Source organism: Budorcas taxicolor, chromosome 8 (assembly GCF_023091745.1).
Source record: "Budorcas taxicolor isolate Tak-1 chromosome 8, Takin1.1, whole genome shotgun sequence".
Classification (NCBI taxonomy): Eukaryota; Metazoa; Chordata; class Mammalia; order Artiodactyla; family Bovidae; genus Budorcas; species Budorcas taxicolor.
In genome coordinates, this window is record NC_068917.1 from 13,011,480 (window position 1) to 13,037,025 (window position 25,546).

A 25,546-nucleotide genomic window follows, 5' to 3' on the forward strand; every position below is an offset into this window, starting at 1 on the left:
GGCTGAGCACAAGCCTGGGACCACAGGCAGCAAGAGTTAAGCACAAGCTAGATGCAGGTGCTTTTTGTGACCCCTAAGTCTGGCGGGGCCATTGTAAACCAGCCCCCTGCTCTGGGCGGGGGAACACACAGGGAGCTCCCTAGCACCACGCCACACACATTTACAAGCCACCGTGAGGAAGGCGGCAATCATGTGCCCCATGCCATCCCATGTCCACACTCAAAACCAGTTCAGTGACACCTAAGTTCCTCTCGATCTAATCTAGTGACCCATCCTAGAAACGGACACTAGAAATGGGCAAGGCTGCCCATGCCCCCTGACAACATCACCCAGGCTCAGGCATGCAGGCAACTCTGGGCCCGAGGAAGGCACAGCCGTGCAGGAAGGGCCACAGGCCATGCACAGTGGATGGGGGGTGGGGGGTTCCTGGAACCAGGAGGCACCTTCCCTCAGATCACTCTTCCGTCCCGCAGAGAAAAATCACAAAAGACCTCCAAGCTGCTTGTAGTCTCCATTTTTTATTTTTTTTTTACAAAAACCCAACGTAAGACCATTGTGCTCATGACTGGAAAAGGGGTGGGGAGGATGGACACAGCATTGAGTATTAGGAGAGCTTGCCCCTCCAGAACGTTGAGCACTGGCAGGCCGCTCCGGAGCGGGGACTCCTCAGGGCACGGCGCACACAGGCGGAGGCCCCTGGCGCAGGTCTGGTGGGCGCCTCCCCTCAGGCGGGTGTCTCTCGGGAGAGAGCAGACTGGCCCACTGGGCAGCAAGGATGCGCTGGGCTCAGCGAGCGCAGTCGGCAGTGGGCATTCACGGGACAGCTGATGACGTCTCGTGTGTCGGCAGGGCTGTGCCAGGCTCCAGGAGTCAGCCAGGTGGCGCAGACAACTCTGGACTCCCCAAGGTGAACAACAGGCATCAAAGGCACTGGAAGCCTGGATCTGGGCGGCCCCCTAACCCGCCTCGCAAAATGTGATGGCTGTTTTCTGGGAGACCCGACTAGGCACCCGAGAGCCCTGCCCCCGCCTCTCGCCGTGAGGAGTGTCCTTCACAGATGCAGCCCGCGTCCACCCGAGCCTGCAGTCCCGGCTCCTCCAAGTCAGTGCCGCGCTCAGGTCCAACGGCACCCCTCGTCTGCGCTGACGTCACCTCCCCCCACCACCCCGCAGTGTCCTGTGATGTCATCCCCCACCTCAGAGCACCAGCTGCTCCGGATCTGTCCTGACACCAGGGACCCCGTGCCCTGGCTCCTCCTCGGCGGGTCCTGACACAGCTACTTTCTCACCAGGGACCCCATGCTCAGAGGCCGTCCAGGGGTTCCTCACATTAAGAGAGACAAGATAAAAATAGCAGCCACATTTATAGCTCGAAACACCACACTCTTTGGCTTCCCAAAGGGAAGAAGGCTACTGCTAAAAAGAATCAAGTCCAGGGTCAAAGAAGGAGTAATTAGAAAGTCAGGAGGCAGGGGTCTGGACCCCTTCACTGGGCTGCCGAGCAGCAGAGCTCATTTCCTAGGAAGCAGCCTCAGCAGGGGAGACACAGGGAGATGCCAGCAGGGGAGACACAGGGAGATGCCAGCAGGGAGTTCAGGAAGACACAGCCCAGTCCTGCCCGCCGACGGGGTGGGTCCCTCAGGTCCAGCAGCCCTCCAAGGGGGTGCTCCCTCCAGGACAGAGCTGGCTTCAGGTGACACTTGAAGAGGACCCTCTGGGGGGCAGGAAGGTCAGAGAGGGATGTGCCCCCTGGAAACAGGTGCGTGGAAGGTGGAGGTCCGGGGAAGAGGGAGCTGGCTTAAGGCATGTGCGTGCCCAGGACAGGCCCGAGCTTGTGTTCAGTCACTGAGGGGAACCTCCTGGACTCAGCCTCACCGGAGGAAGGGGGGTCCAGAAATGACGGCAGAGGTCACGTGCTACATCCCAGCCACCACCAGTGACACCACTCTCTTCAGTTCCCCTACTGCTGCCACCACCAGGAAAGAAAAAAAGTTAGCTTCCTTCTATTTCAGCCCAGGAAAAGAGAGACTGAAACCCACAGGGGGAAGTGGTAATATGGGATGTGAACACCTGTTCAATTTCAGGCTGGATTTGAGCTTAACCCAACAAATCCTATCCTCCCATCATTCTGACATAGACCAAACCAACCCCGGCGGCGGGGCCTGGCACCCACCCGGCCTGAAGGATCTAGGAACTACAGGATGCGGGTCCAGATGGGGTGGGGAAGGTGAATTTCACCCAGGTTATCATCCCAAGGCAGGTGCCTTGCTGTGGCTCCCGGCCAGCCGGGTGGGGGATCAAAGGGTGCTGTGCTCACTTGCTCTGAGTCAGAGAGAGCCGGCCGACCTGCAACCAACCACTCAGACCCCCCTGAAGTGTAGCGGCCAGGCATCTGCTCTCTACGTGAGAGAACCTTCAGGAAAGTCTGCAGCCAAAGCACAACAGGTCTTTAAAAGGAGGGTCAAACAAAATTAACCATTTGGGGGTCTATCTGCGGTCTCAGTCCTTCCTGTCCTCACTCTCAGACAGCAGGGAAAGGGGAGCCAGGTCAAGTACACAGACAGCACAGGCAGCAGGAAGTCCTCGACCCACCTGTCCCAGGCAGGGAAGCCCAGCTGCCCCCAAATACGCAGGCCCTCCGTCCCACCGAGAACTCGAGTGCAGGACAACGCGACCCACAGAGTGCTGCTGCCAACAGGAGGCGGGGAAGGAGCCAACCACAGGTCTTAGCTCAGGCAAGACCCCCCGGGGCCACGCGGGCCCTTTCTCGATTCTGCACACACGGCTCCTGGGGAAGCTGGAGACCATCTTTAAGGATGAGCCAGGTACAGGAAGGCCAGGACCCTTCTCCACCAAAATACAGACCACCATGGTGGGACCCTCACTTTGTGAGATGGGCAGAAACGCCAAGCTCCCCCTCGAATACATACATATGTATATGTCTGTGAGTGTGTGTGCATATATCTGTATACACCCACATATATACACACACACATATGTGTATATATACACACATATATATAAATAAACCTTGAATGGCAAATCTGAAACTTTTTAAATAATAATAATAGTTGTTAGTGAATTAAAAAACCACAAGCCAGCTGTGCTGGGCTCATGAGCTGTGTGAGTGACTCCCCAGAGTCCCCATGGTCCTCAGTGTAAGCTATCGTCAGTGCCCTGTTAGGGAGCCCTGGTGGCCTGGGACCAGGCTTCCGGGCCCAGTGCCGCCAACTTCAAGAGCAAGGCAGCCCGCCCCTCCCGCCTCCCTGCGCCTCTCCCAGCAGAGGGCCTGGCCCGACCACGGTGGGCGTCCCTCAGGCCCTCCAGTGTGCAGGGCCCCCGAGCCGCCTCCCTTGCTCTGCTCGTCCTCTCCCCGCCGTGCAGTGCCCCTAGATGAACTTGAAGCACTTGGTCTTGTCGTGGGGCAGGCGGGTCTTGAAGAGCACAGAGTCCACGCGGAACTGCGTGTACAGCAGGGGCATGTAGCCGTACACCTTGACAAAGAAGTTGATACACTTGTGCCGCTCGTGGAAGTGGGAATCGTCGTGTGACAGAGCCTGAGGGCATCCTGGACATCGGAAAGTCCACCGTGAGGTCACCTGGGAGCCGGGAAGAAAGGGCAGAGGGTGAGAACCACGGTGCGGTGCGGACAGAGGCCCCGCAGCTCAGTCTATGAGGCCTCCGTTTCCATGGCGAAGACGCAGAGCCCGATGCACACCCTTACTCACAGAGTCCTCTTCCTGCCGTGGACATATTCAACATCTACACTGTTGGTAAGGATGTGCTTTCCAAATGTGCCATACTTAGCAGATACCGAAAGCCTTGAAGTCTCAGTGTTTCTTATCTCAGTGACTCTACTTCTAGTATTTCTCCTGGCTGCACAGCCAGATGTTGTAGGTGCACAGTTGTTTATTTCATTCATGTTTTTAACAGCAAGATGCTGGGAAACTACCCATCAAAAGGGGACTAGTTAAATAATCATAAAATACTACACATCCATTAAAAGAAGTTTATGAAAGTCATATTTAAAGACAGGGGAAAGTGATCATATTATAGTTTACTGGTTATTATTATGATGAACTTCAAGCAATCAGGAATGTATGCAGAGTAATACAACAGTTTCACCGCCAGCAACACAGCAGCCCAGACAATATAAGCCCCCTCAGCAGAGAATGCCCAAAAAGGTAGGACGAAATATAGAAGCCATCTCTTTAAATATACTGGCTGAGCCTGTAATGAAAGAATGAAATCCTCAGAAGCCAAAGGAGTGAGAAGGCTTGAATCCAGAGAGTAGGAGCTCCAGTCTTCCTGAAGCTGGGGCAGCCACTGTCATCGACTCCGATCAGAGACATGCTGAAGCCCTGGGACCCAGCGGAAGGCCACGTGGGTGGGAGGCAGCCCCAGAGAGCAAGGTGGTGAAGCACCGCTTCCTTCTTAGTCTGAGCTTCAAGAGGAGGAAACATCCCCTCTGAGAAACTACAACCTCAAGCTGGCCTCACACAGCTGAGGCTACAATTTATGTCACCCGTGTGTCCCAATGTGCTAATTTAGCGTGAACAGGTCTTAAGCAGGTGGTGAGCCCAGGCACACGAGAGAAACAAGTGCAAGCCCTCTCAGATCCAGGCCTCAAAGAAGTGCCGTAAGTATCATCCAAAGAATATGACCTCACAGTCAAACATCACACAACAGGGATGGGTCACGTGAAGGAGAATATGCAGAAAGAAACAACAGGGCCAAGCGCTGCTCAACAGCAGGATCCTCAGACAGAGACAGTAAATGGGTCTCAGATGCACAATAAAATGCTGAAAGAGCACTCAGAGTTTGATGGAAGAAACAGGGACTATCAGAAAAAGCCCGTGCAGATATGAAAAGGAGCCAAATAAGGACTCCCCTGGGGAGGCGGTGGTTAACACCACGCTTCCAATTTCCAATGCAAGCAGTGCAGGTTCGATTCCTGGTGAGGAGACCAAGATCCCACACGCGGCATGGCGTAGTCAAAACGAGAAAAGGAAAAAGAACGGAACAGAACAACAGAAATGGGAAGCACATAAACTCGTCGTGAGCATCATCTCATGATGGTTTGTAAGGCAAGTCACTAAGCTGCATATCAATTACATCTCAATAAAACTGGGAAGGAAAAGAAGTACACTGAATTAAATCAGATACTCACTGGATGGGTGAAGAGAAAATTAGTGATAAAAAGAATACTGAAATTACTCCCAGAATGGAAAATACTGGACGAAAGCTTTAAAGAAATATGAAAGCAAGATGAAGAGACACGGAGGGCTTCCCTGGTGGCTCAGCGGTAAAGACTCCGCCTGTCGATGACGCAGGAGACACGGGTTCAGTCCCTGATCGGGCAGATCCCACGGGCCTCAGAGCAACGAAGCCCGTGCGCCACAAGCACGGACCTGAGCTCCGGAGGCGGGAGCACAGCTGCCGAAGCCCGCACGCCGGAGAGCCCGTGTTCCGCAGCAAGAGAAGCCGCCTCAGCGGGAAGGCCGGGCACCGCAGCGGGAGAGCAGCCCCGCTCGCCACAACTCGAGAAAAGCCTGAGTGACAGCCAAGACCCTGCACAGCCACAAACAGATAAATAACGTTATTTTAAAAAAAAGACTGAGAGACGTGGAAAGAGATAACTGTATGAGTCCATTTATTTAAAGTTGAAAACTGATCCTGGAACAGAAAAAAGCTAGCGTTCCCGCAGCTGAGCTCTCCCTCCTGCCCTGAGCTGAGCCACCTACCTCCTGGGGCCCAGCGCACACTCTGCCCTTCTGGATAGATCCCTGCAGGAGGGCGTGTGCAAGGCAAGACACTCCTGAAGTACAAGATTAAGTTAGAGGGGACCTGTCTTAGCAGATACAAAAACTAATTCTAAAGCTATGACAATTCGTGTGAATTTGGCACGTGAACAAACTGGACCAGCAAACCAGAGTAAAGAACACTTGATCCACGTGCACACAGACGTCTGCTGAGGGACCTTCCAGCGCTGCACGCCCCTGGGTATGGATGAACTGAGTGTGCAATGGACGCTGCTTAGGAGACAAAAATGAAATCGGGGCCCTAGCTCACATTATACGCAAAAATCACTTCCACAAGTTAATGATTTAAATACAACAAGGCAAAACCTAAAGCTTTTAGAAGGGTATGGGGGAGAGCCTACTTAAGACTCTGGGGCAATGAAAATACACTACAGTCACAAGCATCAACACTGACTGAGCTCACAGACTGACTTTTTATAAACCTAAATGCAGAGGAACACATACAGTCTGATTCCATTTACACAAAGTTTAAAGACACCGGTCACTTAGAGATGAATGAGGGCGTGAAAGTCGCTCAGTCGTGTCCAGCTCTTTGCGACCCCGTGGACTATACAGTCTATGGGATTCTCCAGGCCAGAATCCTGCAGTGGGCAGTCTATCCCTTCTCCAGGGATCTTCCCAACTCAGGGATCAAACCCAGGTCTCCCACACTGCAGGCGGATTCTTTACCAGCTGAACCACAAGGAAAGCCCTAGAGATGAATACACATCAGTAAAAACGCTTTTCAAGGGAGCAGGGGAAGGGGATTTTTAAAACTAAACTCAGGGTAGCAGTTATCAATGGAGGGAAGCAGCAGGCCGGGATTACCGAGGTACAAATACAAGGAGTTGTGAGAATGTTAAACTTTCTCATTTTTAGTTATCATTTAATTGCACGGGTGTTTGCTTAAAGAATCAAGGGACTTCCCTGGGGGTCAGTGGCTAAGACTCTGCTCTCCCAATGCACTCTCAGGTTCCATTCCTGGTCAGGAAACTAGATCCCACATGCTACAACTAAGATCCAACACAATCAAATAAATATCTCCAAAAAGAATCAAGTATGGCTATGTATGTATGAAACATACACTACTACTGGTTTAAAATATATGAATGAAATGTTATGCTTAAAGGGGGGAAGAACATAACAAGCAAGCAAACCCACCAAGTTTGTCAAATGTTGACACTTTGTCCTATTTGTTTTAGGCTACATATATATTTTTCTTTTTTTGCAAAAGAAACAGAATATTACAAAGAGTTAATCTGTATGCCACCCTCCCTCCCTCCTTTCCGCTCCTGCAATGTCATGGGGAACATGACCTTCAATTATACTTGACAAAACCAAACTTTCTTCACAATAAATGTCCCAATGTACACACCCACAAGCCCTGATCAACATCTGCAATTTCTATACATCCTTACTGCCATCTGGAACCACCACACTTTCATTTCTGCCCACTTCATGTGTATAAACTATATCACATTAACTTCCACTTCCCTGATTATTACAGAAGATTAGTATCCTTCCACATGTTCATTAATCATCTGCTGCTGCTAAGTCACTTCAGTCGTGTCCAACTCTGTGCGACCCCACAGACGGCAGCCCACCGGGCTCCCCCGTCTCTGGGATTTTCCAGGCAAGAACACTGGAGTGGGCTGCCATTTCCTTCTCCAGTGCAGGAAAGTGAAAACTCATTAATTATCGAGGTTTCTACTACACTCAACTACTTTCTTACATGCTTAAGGAATCAACTGAGTAGTCATCTCCTTTGGAATTCCTTTACCTGGGTATCAGTTCTTTGTCATGTACCAGGACTGCCAATGTCACAGTCTGGATAGTTTTTTGAACAAAGCTTTCAACTTTCAATCAAACCAATCAGTCTTCTCTAGATTTTGTACTTTTTGTTTCTCTTTGTCTATATCGCAAAAATACTTCTGTTTTGTTACAGGTTTTAAAGCTTGCTATTAACATTTGGTTTATTAACCCATCTGGAATTTACTTTGTGTATAGTATGACATGTACTTCTGTTCCATACAGAAACCAGTTATTCCCAAGAGGCCACCTTTATCATCTGTCAAGCTTCCGTGCAGGCGTGGGCCTGTGTCTGCATTCTGCCCTGTACCACTGACTTTGTCAGTCTCTGCGCCAAGACCACAGGCACCTGTCCTGATTATGTACTTTAATACCGAGCCACGCTTTCTGATGGCAAGCCCCCCTCTTCCTCACTAGTGCCTTAGCTATCCTGGCTCTTTGCCTTTCAATACAAATCTGAGGATATGTTTGTCAAGTTTCACTCCAAGCCAACTTAAACCAAATAAAGTGTCCTACTAGAATTTTTTTTTTTTTTTGATGGTGTGATGGTTAATTTTATTGCCACCTAATAAGATTTTGATTAGAGTTACACCAACATTTTAGACTTGGGGAGAACCACTATGCTGACCATAGGAATGTGGTTGTGGTCTCTACCTCCATTTATTTACTGGGTAACCTTGAGAAACCTGTACGCAGGTCAGGAAGCAACAGCTAGAACTGGAGAATGGAACAACAGACTGGTTCCAAATCGGAAAAGGAGTACGTCAAGGCTATATATATTGTCATCCTGCTTATTTAACTTCTATGCAGAGTACATCATGAGAAACGCTGGGCTGGAAGAAGCACAAGCTGGAATCAAGATTGCTGGGAGAAATATCACTAACCTCAGATACGCAGATGACACCACCCTTATGGCAGAAAGTGAAGAGGAGCTAAAAAGCCTCTTGATGAAAGTGAAAGAAGAGAGTGAAAAAGTTGGCTTAAAGCTCAACATTCAGAAAACGAAGATCATGGCATCTGGTCCCCTCACTTCATGGCAAGTAGATGGGGAAACAGTGGAAACAGTGTCAGACTTTATTTTGGGGGGCTCCAAAATCACTGCAGATGGTGACTGCAGCCATGAAATTAAAAGATGCTTACTCCTTGGAAGGAAAGTTATGACCAACCTAGATAGCATATTCAAAAGCAGAGACATTACTTTGCCAACAAAGGTCCGTCTAGTCAAGGCTATGTTTCTTCCAGTAGTCATGTATGGATGTGAGAGTTGGACTGTGAAGAAGGCTGAGCACCGAAGAATTGATGCTTTTGAACTGTGGTGTTGGAGAAGACTCTTGAGAGTCCCTTGAACTGCAAGGAGATCCAACCAGTCGATCCTAAAGGAGATCAGTCCTGAGTGTTCATTGGAAGGACTGATTCTAAAGCTGAAACTCCAATACTTTGGCCACTTCATGCAAAGAGTTGACTCATTTGAAAAGACTCTGATGCTGGGAGGATTGGGGGCAGGAGGAGAAGGGGACGACAGAGGATGAGATGGCTGGATGGCATCACCGACTCGATGGACGTGAGTCTGAGTGAACTCCGGGAGTTGGTGGTGGACAGGGAGGCCTGGGATGCTGCGATTCATGGGGTCACAAAGAGTCAGACACAACTGAGCGACTGCACTGAACTGAACTGAGCCTTATCTTACTACTGACTTCAACAGGGACCTTCTAAACTTTCACAGTTTAGTGTAATACTATTTGCTATAGTATTCATGCAGTCAATGTAGTGCGTTTTGCTTAGTCGTGTCCGACTCTTTGTGACCCCGTGGACTGCAGCCCACCTGGCTCTTCTGTCCATGGAATTCTGCAGGCAAGAATACTGGAGTGGGTTGCCATTCCCTTCTCCAGGGGATCTCCCCGGCCCAGGGATAGAACCCCAGTCTAACACACTGCAGGAGCCACCAGAGAAGGCCCCGTGCAGTCGATAAATTCTGGGAATTCTCATACTGTACTTTCAAGACTGCCCCTCCCAGCTCTCGAGTCTTCCCTTTCTGGCACTGTGTTAGATTTTGCAGCCTTCACATCTCTTCATCTTTCTTATTTTCCGTCTCTTTGTGTCTCCATAATACCTTCTCAGAAATGTGTTCACATATTCACACATAGTCTACTAGGTCATTAACTTTCTCTTCAGCTGTCTTATCCCACTGACAAAGACTGTCATTTTAATAACTGTAATTTTCATTCCCACGAGTTCTCTTTAGGTTTTCTAAATCTGCATGTTCTATTTTCTTTCTGAATATATTTTTTCCTGAATAATTTTTAAATTATTATTACTATGGTAAACTGAGAAAACGATTAAAATGGGATGGCCCATCCTGTTAATTCCAGCTGAAGAATACTCACCACCCACAACCAGTATTAGCAATCAGAAGTCCAGCTGCTAGAGTTGAAACTAAGGAGTGATCATGACCACAGGCCAGGGCGCTCAGCACACTCACACCAGAGATAAAACCCTGAAGGAGTCATGACCCCCAGGGGTCCCTTCACAGGACTCCACCATCCGCTTCCCGCACCCTCCCACTCCTGGCAGTTCTCTAGACATCTTCCAGGTTACAGACAACAGCACGTCACTTACTACTCTCCCCAGCAGCTTTGACTGCAGCAGGAGACAGATGTCAAGGGCTTAGAGAAGGAAGGCTGTAATCAAACCACATCTGTGTCCAGTATTCCACCCTGTTCTCCCTTCACCTCATCTCAGATGCCAGCACTCAAGGGAAAAGTCTCTTAACCTGCAAATAACTCCACTCTAGCACAAAAAGGTATTTATACTGCTTTTATAAGGCATTTTCTCCTTATATATGTTCCTTTTATAAAGGTATTTTCACTGAAGCAGTGGTTTCCAAATAAATGTTTTTAATCATGTAACCCACTACTAAAAAAATGGTGTGATTGCAACCCCAGTACATTTATTAAAAAAAAAAAAAATCTATATATAGGAACTTTCCTGGTGGTCCAGTGGCTACATAATATACAGAGAGAGAGAGCTGGGAAAAAACTGAGGGCGAGAGGAGAAGGGGGCAACAGAGGATGAGACGGTTGGATGGCATCACGGACTCAATGGACATGAGTTTGAGGAAACTCAGGAAGACAGTAATGGGCAGAAAAGCCTAGTGTGCTGGAGTTCATGGGGTCACAAAGAGCTGGACGTGACTGAGGGACTAAGCAACCACTCTATATATACGTGTGTGTGTGTGTGTGTGTGTGTGTGTGTGTATAACATGCTAAAACATACAAAAAATTAAGAAGAATAAAGTCGATCGTATAAAGTGAAGTTTGAACACTTACTAAAGCAACACCATGGATTATATTTTACACAGGAATAGTTCAAGTAATTTAGTCTAAGGAAAGGTCTGCTTAGTAATGGTACGGAAAATCCTTAATAGATGTTGAGAACTTACTCAGCATTAATATCAAGACATTTACTTATGTATCCTCTCTCTCTTTCCTTATCCCATAAGCCATCTCCACTGGTCTTCTCAATGCTTTATGAGTTTTCATCCTTTATTCTGAATGAAGTCTACTGACATTCTAGATCGCTCCTCTTCAAAAAATTAACAGCGCATTATTCAAAGCAACAATATGAAATTAACTCTGTGTGGTTTATTTAGTCAATATTGTCAAGATATTAACATATTGAAAGAATACAGCTATCACCTAAAACAGTCATGCCTTCCTAATTATAACAAGGGAGGGGACAGTGAAAATTTGAAGTATTTAAAGCAAAAAAAAAAAAATTACTAATTTATAATATTAAATAGTATATATACCTGATAAAGTTAGGTAAATTAATGAAAATACTGAGTTCAAACTGGTTCTATAATATGAAGTAAATAACTGGACCCAGAATTTTAAGACAGGCTCAACTTACTGAGCCTCTGACTTTAAAAAGTCATTCTAATTTTTCCAGTTTTCACTTTTGTCGCTCAGTCGCTAAGTCATATCTGACTTTCTGCGATGCCACGCTGCCCTGTCCTTCACTATCCCCCCAGGTTTGCTCAGATTTATGTCCATTGAGTCGGTAATGCTATCTAACCATCTCATCCTCTGCAGCCCCCTCCTCTCTTTGCCTTCAATCTTTGTCAGCGTCAGGGTCTTTCCACTGAATCGGATCAGGTAGCCAAAGAATCATGTATACCATAAGCAAATTATTTCCACCTCACTCTACACTGGAGAGATGTTTAACCAATGAAACATTGGCCTAATAACAGACAAACATGCTTCCAAGAGGATGAAAAACTCACCATGTCTGTGAGTGCTTAATGTGTCTGATGGTATTATTAGGTACCTAATCACTCAGATACTTTAAATTTTCATGAATAATGTCTTATGATCTACTAGGGAGTTATAATTAGAAAGCAAACATCTGGCTGGAGTCCTGTCCCTGGTTACACTAGAAAGGATAAATAAGGAACAGAAAAGTACACCAATCACTAATTTCTTTATAAGACCTTTGCCTCCCTTCCTTAGAATTCACAAAGAAGTATGCTTTTTTATCATTTACTATCAGATCTACCATTGTACCTGGAAAATGTTATTTTATATAAAAATACTATATCATTCAGAGTTTTTAAAAAAACACACACACACAATTTGGTGCATTATTTTGCTAATTATTCTTCTCTTACGAGGCTTTAGCAGAAGGCTAAAGAATCTGAGAAACTATGGGGTAACCAGGAGTTAAGTTACAACCCTGAGCCACACTTGGCAAAAGGCTGGAATGGGTATGAATGAATGCACAAAGCCCCAAGTGCTTCTCTATTTGTCTGTTACGCTTTGTTGCTGGAATCAACGTTCTCTAGTTACCACTCTTGCTTAAAACTAAAGATACAGTTTGACCATCATTATTTGTACAGCCTAGTGGCGACTTAGTCTAGAACTTACATTCAAAATGTACAATAAGAAGAATGAAATATACACCAAATTATTATTTTCTCATGGCCCTAATGATATCCATGAAGTAAAATTTATAAGATTAAATAATATGACTTTTTGATAATAATACAAGGACATCAGGTGTGCATCCATAACATGAAACACTGACAGAGCATAGTCATAAATACTATTAATTGGCACTGCCAGACTCTCCAGTATTAACTGTTACAAGGCCTTCACCGTAGCCCTCACCAGGAGAGCTCCCACCTGTCTGAATCTACAATGATGAGGCAGGACCGGTCTAAATGTGCACCAAGCACGAAACTGGTAATAGTCTGGTCAGATCTAGTCACCAACTCTAAGACAGAGAAAGAACTCAGATTTCTACAATTTGGGGGGTACTTTTGTTTTGTATAAATACCTTATAAAGAACTTATGTGCCAGGCACTATTCTTAGAGTTTTACACACCTTAACTCAGAAATTCTCACATTTTGGGTGCCAAGGACACATCACCTCCCATTCTGGTTTGGCAATCTGGGGAAGCCTGTGGACCCTCCTCAGAATGCTTTTAGACACGTAAAATGTAAGAAATTACAAAGGAAATGGCAGAGGATGAGATGGTTAGATAGCATCACTGACTCAATGGACATGAATCTGAGCAAACTCTGGGAGGCGGTGGCGAACAGAGAAGCTTGGTGTGCTGCAGGCCAGGGGGTCGCAAAGAGTCAGACACGGCCTAAGGACTGAACAGCAACAAAGGGAACAGGTGATACTGAAACACAGAGATACATGTGCTCTTTTAAAAGGAACACAATCTAGGGGAAAGTTAGTAACTGCCAGAATTTCAAAGAAGTGAGGAAAGTTAACAGTACTTCACAATAAACGTAATGTGATATGAAAATATCTATGAGTTCTGGTGAAAAATCAGTAACCACCAGTCCTCTTATGAATTACAGCCTGGTTTATAACTGATAAAAAGGATAAATTCCAATTCAAGATCAGTGAAAATTAAAGATGTACCATTTCCCCATTCAAATTCCAGTCACTGATTTCTATCCATTTACACCTGAGGAAGTGAAGACCCTCATTAAACCCTGAAGTGATCCTATTTGGCTGGTGGCCTCATCATCCCGTTTTACAGATGAGGACTCTGAAGTACGGTGAGTTACGCACTGCACAACTACAAAGTGAGTGAACTGGATACACATGCACCCCAGTCCCGTACACAGCGGGGCCCTACCTTGATGGGGGGTTTCCGAGTGATGTGGGAGACGAGGAAGTTCATGGCGATGTCCTCACAGTTGATGTATTCATCCACCATATCTCGGATGGCCTGGGGCATCACGTAAGAATACAGGTAGGCATAATACTGACGGGGTAGAAACAGAAGCACATACTGTGTTAGAGGCCACAGTTCTTTGCCTTTCAGCAAAAATATGCACAGGGCTGCTAGGAAGCATGTTGCGGGGGAGGTTGGGTGTGGCAACCTCCAGGAAGCACCACTGGCATTTAGGGAGGCGGGCCCAGGGATGCTGAACACCTGAAAGGCAGATCTTCCGCACTGAAGAATTAGCCCATCCAAACTGCCATTATCACCCTCTTTGAGAATCAAACCTTCATGCAGTCTCCTTGGTACCACAGTGATTCTGCAACAACATAAACATCTATCAAATTCGGCTAGACACTCGTTCAGCTGAAAAACGTTCTCTCTGACAAAGCAAGTTACGGTAAGCGAGGGGTAAAGTCCGGTTATCTTCTCAGACCTCACTAAGTCACTGAGTAATGAGATGGCAGATCCTGCAACGCCTCACTTCTCAGTCTGGGCACAGGCTAGCCCTGCCCGAAGCCACCCTCATCCCTGGCCCACACTGTTCACAGTCTCCTGATCAGCCTCCCTGCCGCCTTCTTGCTCCCTCCAGTCCATGCTCAGCACAGCAGAGCAATCGTGATAACACACGGGCCTCCTTCACTCCAAACCCCTCAGTGGCTTCTCATCTCACTCAGATTAAGCCTAAGTTCTTAAAATGTCCCACAAGGCCCACAGGTGTGCACTGGCTCACACCCAGCAATGAATGTCGACTGCTGAACTTTCAGGGATTTTAGGAATTTTGTGACCTTGTTATGAAAAACAGCCATTATTAAAAATAGAATTACACGTACTTAAAATTAAAGGGCTTCCCTGGTGGCTAAGCAGTGAAGAATCTGCCTGCCAATGCAGAAAACGCGGATTCTACCCCCGGGGGTTAGGAAGATCCCCTGGAGAAGGAAATAGCGGCCCACTCCAGTATTCTTGCCTGGAGAATCGCATGGACAGAAGAGCCTGGCGGGCTACAGTCCATGAGGTGATAGAGACAGACACGACTTAGCGACTAGATGACAACTGAAAACTAAATACATTATATTAAAAGCCAATAAATACCTAAGCTCATCACTTATTTAACTAGTTAACACAGTTATAATTATTTATTACATTTACCATCATTTTTTTTTTTTAACTTTTCGGTTGCGCTGCAAGGCATGCAGGATCCTAGTTCCCTGACAAAGGATCGGAACCCTCACGTCCCCTGCAGAGTCCTAACCACTGGACCCCCAGGGAAATCCCACATGTACTGTCACCTTGAGGCTGTTCATGCCTGTTATAGCTGTCTGGTGAAAGTACTAGGTGACTTGCATGTAATTGCTCATCTCTTCCAAAAGCCATGTTCAGTGACTCATGTTGTTAACCTGAACTCAGTCATGGCAAGAATAGTTACACCACAGAAGTGAACAAACGCCATAAAACACACCAAATGGTAATCGACGTCTGTCGCAATATGCTGATGATGAATGAACAGGGGAGGTGTCCAATAAAACTGACTTAACGTATCTTTTTACCTTAAATGGTAGAGTCTATATAGCAAAACAACCATAAAATTTTTGTACCAAACAGTGGTTTGCTGGTCATCTTGTGACAAAATACTTAAGAGATGGTGAACTTAAAAGATGAATTACACACCTTTCTTTTATGAAGACAGGTTGACCCTTTAACTGGCCACTGCCTATCATTAGCATGCTAATGAGAATATTTATTAAAACAATCCATATCTTTATCAAGGAAAACATGACATTATAAGAAAAAAGAACTGACTTAAAAGTATATGGTGAAAGCATTATGAAAACAAATATTTAGAAGTATTTCTACTATTATATTATTTTTATGCCAAAAATAATTTTTAAAATACAGAAAAACTTGGTAATCTGTTTAAAAATCTTTTTAAAGTTTCAATGAATTTAGAACCTACTCTAAAATATAAAATGCAATTTCTGCTCATTAGTTTGCTTAAAAAAATTGAATGGCCCCATAGAAGATGAAAATTCAACAGTCTCAACAAAATGCTACCAAATTGGTAGATAAGAATCAAGACTTTGGAAGCAGGGCAATAAGGTATTTCTTCCAGGGACAGTGATTAAAACCAAGTATTAGAAATGTGCTTAATTTAGAAACAGACCAATTTAGAAACAGGACGCTGACCTGCCAGTATACAAAATGTCAAATCAAGATTTTCAAAAATAATAACACATGTTCAGTCATATTGCCTTCACTAAAATTTAAGAATTTAGTGAGACTATTATTTTGAAACTGTTTCACCGTTATCTCAACCATATAAAAATTTCTGTAAGTATGGTAGTATAGTACACCTACTATAATTTATACATACATATATTTGTGAGGTATCCGAAGTTTTTACTGATAGGGTCTTATAATAAAAAGAAAAAATAACTTGATTGCTCTAGACTAGAGGAGACCAACTTCGTTTCTTCCAAAGGCCGAACAAGGAAGCTTTTTGGGGAAAAGTTCAGTTTGAAGTACAAGGGAGAAATACAGGAATATCCTGAAAATAAATTTATTAAGTAAAGCTCTCAAGCAAAGGCAAGGCTGGAAATCACCAACTTACGGACGCTAAAAAAGGCCACAAGAGCTTGAGAGGACGTAAGGAGAACACAAAATAAGAAGAGCATTAGGCAATTATACATAAACTAGATAACCAACAAGCACCTACTGAGGGGCACAGGTGACTCTACTCAGTATTCTGTAATAGCCGTTATGGGAAAAGGATCTGAAAAAGAATAGCTACACGGGTAACTGAATCACTTTGCTGCGTGCCTGAAACTAACACAACACTGGAAATCAGCCACACTCCAATATGAAATAAGAATCAAATTTTAAAAAAGAAAAGCGCTAGACAGAAGTAGAACCCTGTTAAGAGGTGAAGTCGCTCAGTCATGTCCAACTCTCTGCAACCCCATGGACTGTAGCCTACCGGGCTCCTCCGTCCATGGGATTTTCCAGGCAAGAGTACTGGAGTGGGGTGCCATTTCCTTCTCTGGGTCTCCTGCATTGTAGGCAGACGCTTTGCCGTTTGAGTCACCAGGGAAGAAGTATAATACTTCAATAATTATAGGGAGACAGGGTCCTGGCTGGGTTGTTCAGGAGAGCACAGAGTAGACATCAGGATGATGGGCCAGGTGGTAACATCTTTGCTGACCGTGAAGGGATGACTTAGGAGGTCGGCAGATGGAGCAACAAGACAGATAACGACGAGTCTCAAATGCGATTTCACATGACAAGTGAGAAGCAATTGTCAAGAAGGGTCACCAGTGAGCAGTGGGAATGGTTCTCTCTCCCTGGCTCCAGGGCAAAGTGTGGGGAAACAAACAGTCTCAGTCACGGTCCCTGGAAGGAACACAGGAACAGGCTGAAGGGGAAGCACTGTCCTCAGGGAAAAGTCAGGCTTCAGCCAGATCAAGGAGACAGAGGAGGTATTCTGTGAAGTGGGGGTACAGGCAGTTTGGCCATCCCAGAACAGGGGCTCTTCACAGCCCAAAGAGACGACCTGGGACGGAATGTATGGAGCAGTCCCATCTGTCATTTTTAATTTTCTAGTAGCCAAAGTTTTAAGAAATAAAAAGAAACAGTAAAATTAATTAGTACCATATTTTAATTTAACCCAGTGTATCCAAAATAATTGCACTTTATAAAATAATTGCACATACAATCATTCCCTATTGGCTCAGATGGTAAAGAATCTGCCTGCAATGCAGGAGAAATGGGTTCGATCCCTGGGTCGGAAAGATCCCCTAGAGAAGGACACCCACTCCAGTATTCTTGCCTGGAGAATTCCATGGACAGAGGAGCCTGGCAGGCTACAGTCCATGGGATGGCAAAGAGTCGGATACAAGTGAGCAACTAACACTCACTCACCCAACATAAAATCAATATAAAAAACTAGTAATAAGATAGTCTACACTCTTTCTTTCACGCTAAGTTTTCAAAGTCTGGTACGCACAATACTTTACACTGAGAGCACATCTCAGCACTGACCAGTCACGTTTCAAGTGCTCAGCAGCCACATGTGCCCAGGGGCTATTTTACAGAACAGATGAGATGCAGCGAGAAGCTGAGTCAGGAGCAAGAAAACAGAACAGTTTCTCAACAACAGTACAAGCGAGGAGTAATGACCGGAAGGGTCTGCATCCTAAATACTCAACAAAAATCAGGACATGAAGCAGCGTGAAAATTAAAAGCTCTAAGGAATCAAACAGAACCTGCAGAGCCTGAATGGACAGAAGCTTGTGGTGGGGCCTGGGACAGAGGTGGCTGAATCAGGAGAGGGCCAGATTCAGCCTTTCGTTGGCCAGGCCATATCTGGAATGGCTGTGGGGAAACTGGAAAATGTTTTGCCCCAGGGCTCTCAGCTTTATAGAGGGAGAGCCAATGCTCAGGAAGGTAAACTGGTTTTCTAATGGCCAATGCGGTGGCCTTCCCATTCCGACTTCATTCTAGAGCTGCTATAATCATCTTGATCACTGTCTTTAAAGATGGAAGTACTGTAATTCTAGCAAGCAAGGAATACGTAAGAAGCACTAGGAGAGTTATCTTTATTTAAAGCAAGCATTTCACTGCCACACAAAGGCTCAACTCTGACCGAGTCATGCCAACCCTACCGGCCCTGTCTTACCTTGTGGAAGAAGGCAGCACCTGTCAGCACCATGGACAGCTCACAGGAGTAGTTGGAGTTGTAGAGCCAGGCCTGATGAGGGAGGTCCCACGCGTGGTAGCGGCCAGGGAAACCCACAATGCGGTCCCGTGCTTCTCTCCACACCCTCATAAAACACAAGCACACGCACACACCTGAGTGCAAAGCTCTACGGCTGTCAGAAATGTGTGAAATTACTGCCTCTATTTTGCAGGATCTCTCTTTTTGAGCCGTTACTTCTTTTTTCTTTTCAATTTTATATACCAAATCAATCACAAACCAAACAGAATAAAAAGCAAAGTATCACCCATAGTTTCCTTAATAAGCACCTGCTTATCAATCCTCTAACTTATTGATGTTGGTGGCCAGCATCTCTCCAGCCCTTGCATAAAGAACAAGCTGGAGAAACACGGAAAGGCTCTAAGGGGTCTAAGGCATTTAAAGGTCTCCAGGATGGGGTAAGTACAACAATCTGCTAAGAAGCAGGAAGAAGATTATTTTTATATCTATTTCTTTTTAATATTATTTAATTTCTTAAGCTTTAGTTTTAAAGATTATAACATACTAGTATGGTAGGACGTGTACATAATTTATGTACATTGTATAGTATACTTAACTCCTCTTTTACTGAGTGACCCCGATCTAACCACAGGAGACTGCTGCCTAGAGTTGGGTGCAACAGTCTAAAATTCTGATTGGAGCAGAGCTGAGGTGGAAACCTGTACCATGAAAAGCAGTGGTCTACAGAACCGTACAAATGAAAGACTTCGTAAATGTAAGAAATAAGTTGGGAATGTTTCCAGGATAAACTTTTCTAACATCTCCAAATTTACCTTACCTCTAGGTAAGGTACAACAAATAAAATCAGTTTCATAGGCTGAAATCCACAGTCCTGCAGAAGTGCTTCAGGTGTACCATAAAAAAGGATCCATCACCTCCTCCCTCCACCTCACTCCAACAGAGATTCAAACTGCTTAACAAAGTCCCTCATCACCCATGAACCCTCAGCTCCTAAAGCACACAAGATTTCATTTCAAGAGTCCCTCTCCTGTTAAGTTTGAAAGGAACTAACCTAGTCCAGTGGGCTTTCCAGGTGGTTCAGCAGTAAAGAATACACCTGTCAATGCAGGAGATACAGGAGATGAGGGTCCAATATCTAGGCTGGGAAGATGCCTGGAGAAGGAAATGGCTATCCCCTCCAGTATTCTTGCCTGAGAAATCCCAGGGCAGAGGGGCCTGGCAGGCTACAGTCCACGGGGTCACAAAGAGTTGCGCACGACTGACGATGCACACACAGACACACACATACACACAGTCTAGCCCAGAAGATGAGAAATTACAACTTATATCACAGCACAGCAGCCGTCTAGATGGGTGTTCCGCCACATCCCACCCAAACCCCTACCTCTATCCTCGTTTACCTCCTAACACAGACTTCCAAACACTCACCTAAAAAGCTATGTTTTAATAATATATTTTGACAGTTACAGAATATAAGGATTGTTAATAAATACCAACAGCATATCCGAAGGCTATTATCAATACTCCTAAAAATACTGATCCCTTCAAATGCCTCCAGGAACAGAAACCTACCTTCCAGTCCATGATCCCTCACTGTAAAACTTACACTTTTGCTCTTTTTAAAAAGAAAGTTTATTGAGATATAAATTACACAGAAGACTCACTTGTTTAAAAGTGTATGACTCGCTGGGTTTAGTATTTAATATATTCACAAAGCTATGCAACCATCACTGCTTCAGAATACTCTCATAACCTGTTAATAAAAGAAACCCCACAACCACTAGCAGTGTACAGTCATTCCCCATCCACCCCCAACCCCCCGTCTCCCACGGCAACCACTAGTCTGCCTTGTGTCTCCGTGGCTCTGCTTGTTGCAGACATTTCACACACACGGACTCACACGGTACACGAGCTTTCGTGACTGGCCTGTTTTACTTAGCCTGTTTTCATGTTGTAGCACGTGTCAGCACGTCAATCCTTTCTGTTGCCAAGTAATATTCCACTGTATGGATATACCACTGTTTGTTTATCCATTCATCAGCTGAAGGACATTCTGATTGTTTATACTTCTCGTTTTAGCTTTTTTGACAACTGATTTTTCTTTGGTGTGTGGCAAAACACACATAACATGAAATTTACCATTTTAATTATTTTCAAGTATACAGTTCAATGGCATTAAGTATTTTCCCACTGTTAAATGATCATCACAATCATTTATCTCCAGAATGTTTCCATCTCTCCAACCTAAAACCCGACCCATTAAACATTAACTTGGCATTCTTGCCTTCCTTTAGTCCCAGGCCCCGGCCATTCTACTTCGTCCCTATGAACTTGACTACTGTGAGTGCCTCGTATAAGCTGAGTCATGTTTACACTTCCTGACTCTTATAAATAACGCTGCTATGAACAGTCATGGACGGTTTTTGTACAGATACGTCTTTTCAGTTCTCTTGGGTCTCTTTATCCATCCCTTAAAAACATACTATTTCCTTCTTTGCTACATAAGCTGAAGTCAGCCAAGATCCACATTATCTTTCGCCAGAGGGACAGTTTCTATGGATGCATTTATTTATTCATTCTAAACCAAAGTACAGCTGATTTACAATTTTTAGGTGCACAGCAAACTGACCAAGTTATATATATTATTTTTCAGACTCTTTTCCATTAAAGGTTATTATAAGATATTGAATATAGCTCCCTGTGCTACACAGCAGGCCCTAATTATCTATTTCATATACGTGTGTGTGTCAGTCACTCAGCCACGTACAAGCTCTGCAAAATGACACATGCATAGTAGTGTGTATCTTTTAATCCCAAATTCCTAAATTTAGCCCTCCCCCCATCTTCCCCTTTGGAACCATTAAGTTTGTTTCCTATGTCTCAGTCTATTTCTGTTTCATAAGTAAGTTCACTTGCATCATTTTTTTTAGATTCCACATATAAGTGGTATCATGTGATATTTGACTTTCTCTAACTTTCTTCTCTTAGTGTGATAACCTCTAGGCCCATCCATGTTGCTGTAAATGGCATTATTTCATTCTCCTTATGGCTGAGAAATATTCCACGGCATCTATACGCCACATCTTCTTTATCCATTCATCTGCTGATACCAACATTTAGGCTGCTTCCATGTCTCAACTCCTGTAAATAGTGCCTCAATGAACGTCAGAATGCATGTATCCTTTCGAAAAGGGAACCCTCCTACACTCTTGGTGGAAATGTCAATTGGTACAGCCACTATGGAGAACAGTATGGAGGTTCCTTAAAAAACTAAAAACAGAGTTATCATATAATCCAGCAATCCCATCCCTAGCATACATATGGAAAAGATGAAAACTCTAATTCAAAAGCAAAGTTTTTAGATCAAAGGATGCCCAAACAAATGAGAAAATACTCAGGGTAATAGAAGATTTGGAAGTAGAGTCAGAGATAATTCACTTGTCTTATAACCAGAGACTAAACCTCAAATTTCTAAGAGACTCTTAACCGCTTGATAATAAAAAGGCAAAGGGTCTGAGCAGACATTTCTCCAAAGAAGATAAACCGACGGTCACTGAACACGTGAAAAGATGCTCAGTACCGTCAGTTGTAAGGCTTCCCATTATTCTCTCACCACTTGGAAATCTGGTGACAAACGGAAAAGATAAAAAATCTTTCTAAATCAACCACCACAGAAGATAGCAAACACCAGTTATCTTAACAAGCTTCAAACTCATCAAAGCAGGACTGCTTATCTAATCGTTCTCGGGATCTAGCGCTGATCGGCAATCCTCCTGTTAACACCCCATGACTCTGTCCACAGCCTCCAGTCCCTCAGGAGGCTCTCAAGTTCATCACGCTGTATCGGAAACACCCCACCTTCCCGTCCCTCCCCGGTCACCATCAATAACAACAACTGTGATGGCAAAGGCCCCTTTCTGCTATCATCACATGGCTTTTTTTCCTTTCATAAAATCAAGGCAAGAGAGCTGGTTACTTATTATTATGGTAATGTGAAATCCAGTGGGATTTTCACAACTGCTAACAACAGATTCTCGCCTCAATAACATAGTGGTAGGAGGAGGTCAGAGGAAATGAGAGGCTGGGTGAGGGAGAGGAAGAACAGATGTTCCACTTTGTCAGAAATGTGGCAGGTAACCACACATGGACTTAAGACAAGCACAGTAGTAAAGCTGCTGCTCCTTTCAAGCATCTGCACTCACCCACCTAAAGCGGCCAGGCTCTCAGTGCCCGAAACAAAAGCACAGAGAAAAGAGTTCTCCATCCTGGATCTGTACTTCGTTTGAACAAGATCCCCAAGGATATCTACTCCAGTGCTTCCCAAACTATGTGGCGAAGAAGTAATTTTCCCTGGGCTTGTTTGTGCTTTTGTAAAAATACAATAAAAATGAATTGCATGGTTTCTTAAGTATAACACCAAAAGGACAAGTAACCAAAGAAAACCTAGACAAACTGGACTTCGTTAAAATGAAAAGTTTTGTGCTTTGAAGGACACCATCGAGAATATGAACAGACAACCCACAGAATAAGAGGAAAAAACTACAAATCATTATCCCTGATAAGGGACTTGTACCTAGAATAGACAAAGAACTCGGACAACTCAAAAATAAAAAGACAAACCAGTCATGTACACACTGCTATATTTAAAACAGAAAACCGACAAAGACCTACTGTACAGCAGGGACCTCTGCTCCATGTAATGTGCTAGCCTGGATGGGAGGGGGCTCTGGGGAAGAATGGATACACATGTATACACAGCCGAGTCCCTTTGCTGTTCACCTGAAACTCCTACGACGTTAACTGGCTATATCCCACTACAAAATAAAAAGTTTAAAGTTTAAAAAAAAAAAACAGACAACCCAAATAACAAACAGCAAAGTATCTAAATATAGACATTCCTTCAAAAAAGATATATAAGTTATTCCTAAACACATGAAAAGATGAGCAATATCCTAAGTCATTAGGGAAAATGCAAATCAAAACTACACTGAAATGCCACTTTGCACCCAGCAGGAGGGCTATAAATAAAAAACAGAAAATATCAAGTGTCGACAAAGACACAGAGAAATCGGAACCCTCATTCGCTGTTGGTGCAATATGAAATGGTGCAGCTACTCTGGAAAACAGGCTGGGAGTTCTTCAAAATGTTAAACCAAGAGTTACCATATGATCCAGTAACTCCACTCCAAGGTATGTATCTATAAACAGTTATATAAAAAAGCATGTGCATGAATGTTCACAGCAGGATTCACAATAGCAAAGAAGAAGAAACGACCCAAGTGTCAAAAAATGGACAAATAAAATGCGTGTGTGTACGCTCAGTCGGGTCCAACTCTCTGCGACCCCACGGACGTAGCCTGCCAGCTCCTCTGTCCGTGGGATTTCCCTGGCAGGAACAGCGGAGTTGGTTGCTATTTCTTTCTCCAGGGAATTTTAACCCAGGGGTAGAACCTACATCTCCTGCACTGGCGAGCACAATCTCTACCACTGAGCCACCTGGGGGTCAGCAAAATGTGTCCATCCGCACAGAATGAAGCACTGACAGGTGCCACAAGACAGATGGACTCGGAAAACACTATGATAGGAGAAAGAAACCAGTTACCAAGGAGCACATATTATACGGTACCATTTACATGGGATGTCTGCAACAGATAAATTTACAGAGAAACTAAGTACATTAATGGTTGCCAATGGTTTAGAGGAGTTCGAGAAACACAGAGAATGACTGCTAATGGGTGCAAGATTTCTTCTGATGGTAATGAAGATTTCTAGAACAGATTACGGGGACAGCTGCACAACCTTGTAAATACTCTAAGGGCCACTGAATGGGACACTTAAATGAGTGAACTGTATGACGTATGAATTACCGTCAAATGTTTCTCAAAAACGAATTACAAGAAAAATGCTCACACTTGGATGTCATGGTAAATGTCAAGTTATTTAAAGGCTTCTAAATATCTACCCTCAGTTTCTGATCTTACCTCACTCTGGACAGGAAATAAACTGTCCATGAGTCAGCGCCAGGACTGGACACACTCTGAGTAGCCCTGATCTACTCTGTTCTCTTATCTGTACTGTTCCTTCAAAGTGAGATATGTAAGTCCTGAGGCTTCCCAGGTGGCGCTAGTGGTAAAGAACCCTCCTGCCAATGCAGGAGACGTAAGAGATGTGGGTTCAATCCCTGGGTCGAGAAGATCCCCTGGAGAAGGGAATGGCAACCCACTCCACTAATCTTGCCTGACAATCCCATGGACAGAGCAGCCTGGCAGGCTACGGTCCCTGGGGTGGCACAGAGTCAGACAAAGCTGAAGCGACTTGGCACACAAGATGTCTCCGTTACTACCAGCTGTGAAATTCATTTGGCTGCCTCATCCAGGTTTTGAGTTAGTTTCCTGTCACTTGCCAACAAAAGCGTTTCTTGATTAAAAATCAGCTCCTCACCGAAACCCAAACATGATTTCATCATGGCGGAGGTGAGCGTCATCATCAATAGACAGGATGGCCTCTGTCTCGATTTCATTCCACGGCAGGAATCGGTTGTTCAGACTGTTCTTCTCAGTACGAACCACCTGTAAAGAGAGAGGAAAAACACTGATGATCAGTGCTGTACTGCAGAATGCAAAAGGAGATCGTGGCTAAATATACTGAAGTGAAGAAGAGCTAAAGAGCCTCTTGTTCCAATATTCATTGGAAGGACTGATGCTGAAGGTCCAATACCTTGGCCACTTGATGTGAAGAACCGACTCATTGGAAAAGACCCTGATGCTGGGAAGATTGAAGGCAGGAGGAGAAGGGGGCAACAGAGGATGAGATGGTTAGACACAGCATCACTGATCCAGTTAACATGAACTTGAGCAAACTCTGAGCGATACCGAAGAGAGTGGAACCTGGCATGCTGTGGTTCACGGGGTCCCGAAGAGTTGCACACGATTCAGAGATGGAATAACAGCAACAGCAAAACCAAACTGTAAAATCTAGCATACCT

The 25,546-nt window shown here is 44.9% G+C and overlaps 1 protein-coding gene across 2 annotated transcripts in view; it reads right to left on the reverse strand.

The window, feature by feature from the left end:
- Positions 1-561: 561 nt before the first annotated feature.
- The window catches only part of EXTL3 (exostosin like glycosyltransferase 3), a 60,105-nt gene continuing 35,120 nt past the window's right edge, over positions 562-25,546 (reverse strand). Inside the window, exons 4-7 of one of the 2 annotated variants that reach the window (XM_052644764.1) lie at positions 25,003-25,130; positions 18,523-18,667; positions 13,764-13,892; positions 562-3,598 (exon numbers count right to left, since the gene is read on the reverse strand). In XM_052644764.1, coding sequence (XP_052500724.1) covers positions 3,389-3,598; positions 13,764-13,892; positions 18,523-18,667; positions 25,003-25,130 — 612 coding nt within the window. In that variant the 3' untranslated portion in view covers positions 562-3,388. The remainder of the gene's footprint in view (positions 3,599-13,763; positions 13,893-18,522; positions 18,668-25,002; positions 25,131-25,546) is intronic. The other variant, XR_008199815.1, reaches the window with a different exon arrangement.